At 54.6% G+C, this 1,549-nt stretch overlaps 2 protein-coding genes across 3 annotated transcripts in view; one reads left to right on the top strand and one right to left on the bottom strand.

The window, feature by feature from the left end:
* Window positions 1-1,549, top strand: part of KCNIP1 (potassium voltage-gated channel interacting protein 1) — a 100,851-nt gene that overhangs the window by 53,507 nt on the left and 45,795 nt on the right. The gene's annotated exons all lie outside the window — the stretch shown is intronic.
* LOC109370046 overlaps window positions 332-1,549 on the bottom strand; it is a 57,425-nt gene continuing 56,207 nt past the window's right edge. The window contains exons 6-7 of the mRNA XM_019620355.2: window positions 1,425-1,536; window positions 332-1,298 (exon numbers count right to left, since the gene is read on the bottom strand). Coding sequence (XP_019475900.2) covers window positions 866-1,298; window positions 1,425-1,536 — 545 coding nt within the window. The 3' untranslated portion in view covers window positions 332-865. The remainder of the gene's footprint in view (window positions 1,299-1,424; window positions 1,537-1,549) is intronic.

The raw sequence follows: 1,549 nt of genomic DNA, 5'->3' as shown, positions 1-1,549 counted from the left end.
CCCCACCCCACCCCACCAGGGATCCAAAGGAGCAGCAAGCTGGAAGGAAACAGTCTCCTCTTGGCCCAGGCTCAGCCCCACACACAGCTATGCCTTTCAAATGCTGGCAAACCCTGGGCTTTGGTGTGCTCTGCATGCCACCAGAAGGGAGCGTGACTTTGGAAAATGAGGAACTCGAGATCCAAGGCTCCAAGGAATGTAGTTTGCCAGAGCCAAGGGTCTTGGAAGGATGAGTCCCATTGTCCCTCTACCTCTGCTTTGCTTCACTGCCTCGCTGCCATTATCAGAGCAAAGGGAGGTTCTTTTAATACGTGTACAGCTGACCGAGAGATGAATAACAACGGGTTAGATGTTAGCCCGTCCAGTTTATTATTACAAACCCAAGTTGTTTCAGGAGATGGGGAAGACGGGTGATAGAAAAGATGGTAAATGAAAGCAAGCAGTCTTTGTAGCAAGCAAGAGAGAGGTTGGTTCATAGTTCAGATGTTGATCTTCAGTAGCGATAGTCATCAGGGGTTGTTGTTCGTTGATGACACGGCGATGTACAAACTTATTTGTAATTCCCAAAGGGCTGAGTCAGCTCTCTTGGAGTGACAGCTCAAATCCAAAGTGGTCGAGCCAGCTGTCTTTGGAGTGGCAGCTTCTGACTTTGGGATCTCAGCAGAAACTCTGAGAGCTGCCAGATAAGAGGGAGCAGGCAGGTGCCCACCTGCATCCTGTTTTCCATGGTATAGGATGGCATTGTTCCCCAGTTCTCCCCTACCAAGCGGGAGTTTCTGGTCCCAGGGATGGCACAGATGGGAATCGCATGCCTGCCTGGCAGCCTCAGGTGGAGCTCTGCTTCTCCTGCCACCCCACGCCCTGCTCAGCATGGACAGGACATCCTCCACCCGGGGAGCCCCGCTCTGCTCTTTGATGGCTGACTCTGCCTGGGTCTGGTCCCCTTGTGTGTCAGTGGCACCGCAGGGGAGGCGTTGTGGGTGCGCTCCTCGAGCAGGCTGGTCTCGGAGCTCCAGGACCACAGGGCTGCCAGTGGTGTTTGTTGCACGGCTGGAGCTCCATGGGGGGATTTGGGCTTGGCCTTGGTCTGTGCCTTTTCCGGCACAGGCACTCCTCCTCCAGTGGTGGCTTTCACCACGCTCACCACGCTCACACATTCTTCCTTGTCACTTGGAGCTTGTGCTGCCTGTGCTGGACCCGTCTCTGTCACTGCTTCGCTTTTGGTAGAGCTTTTTGCCGCCTTCTTTTTCTGAGGCTTCTTTTTGGCAGAAGACGCCTCTGGGATCGCTGGCAGCTGACTGAAAGGACAGAGTGGGAGGGGTCTGCCTGAGTGGGTGATGGCTTTGGGGCTGTATCTGCAGATCCGAGCCAGGATCCTGGGGAAACACCCTGTGCGGATCCTGACCCTGAGCCTGCAGTCTCACCTGGCCTTCTTCTGGACATTGCTTTTCTTTGTTTTCTTCTCCTCAGGTGGCTTTTCCACCAGAAAGGTGACGTGGATCCAGCTGGGGAGGGGTGGCAATTCAGGACATTCCTCTGGAATTGGGAA

This window comes from Meleagris gallopavo, chromosome 15 (genome assembly GCF_000146605.3).
Source record: "Meleagris gallopavo isolate NT-WF06-2002-E0010 breed Aviagen turkey brand Nicholas breeding stock chromosome 15, Turkey_5.1, whole genome shotgun sequence".
Taxonomy (NCBI): Eukaryota; Metazoa; Chordata; class Aves; order Galliformes; family Phasianidae; genus Meleagris; species Meleagris gallopavo.
The sequence above is the reverse complement of the archived record's forward strand: the minus strand, read 5'-3'. Positions and strand labels throughout refer to the sequence as shown.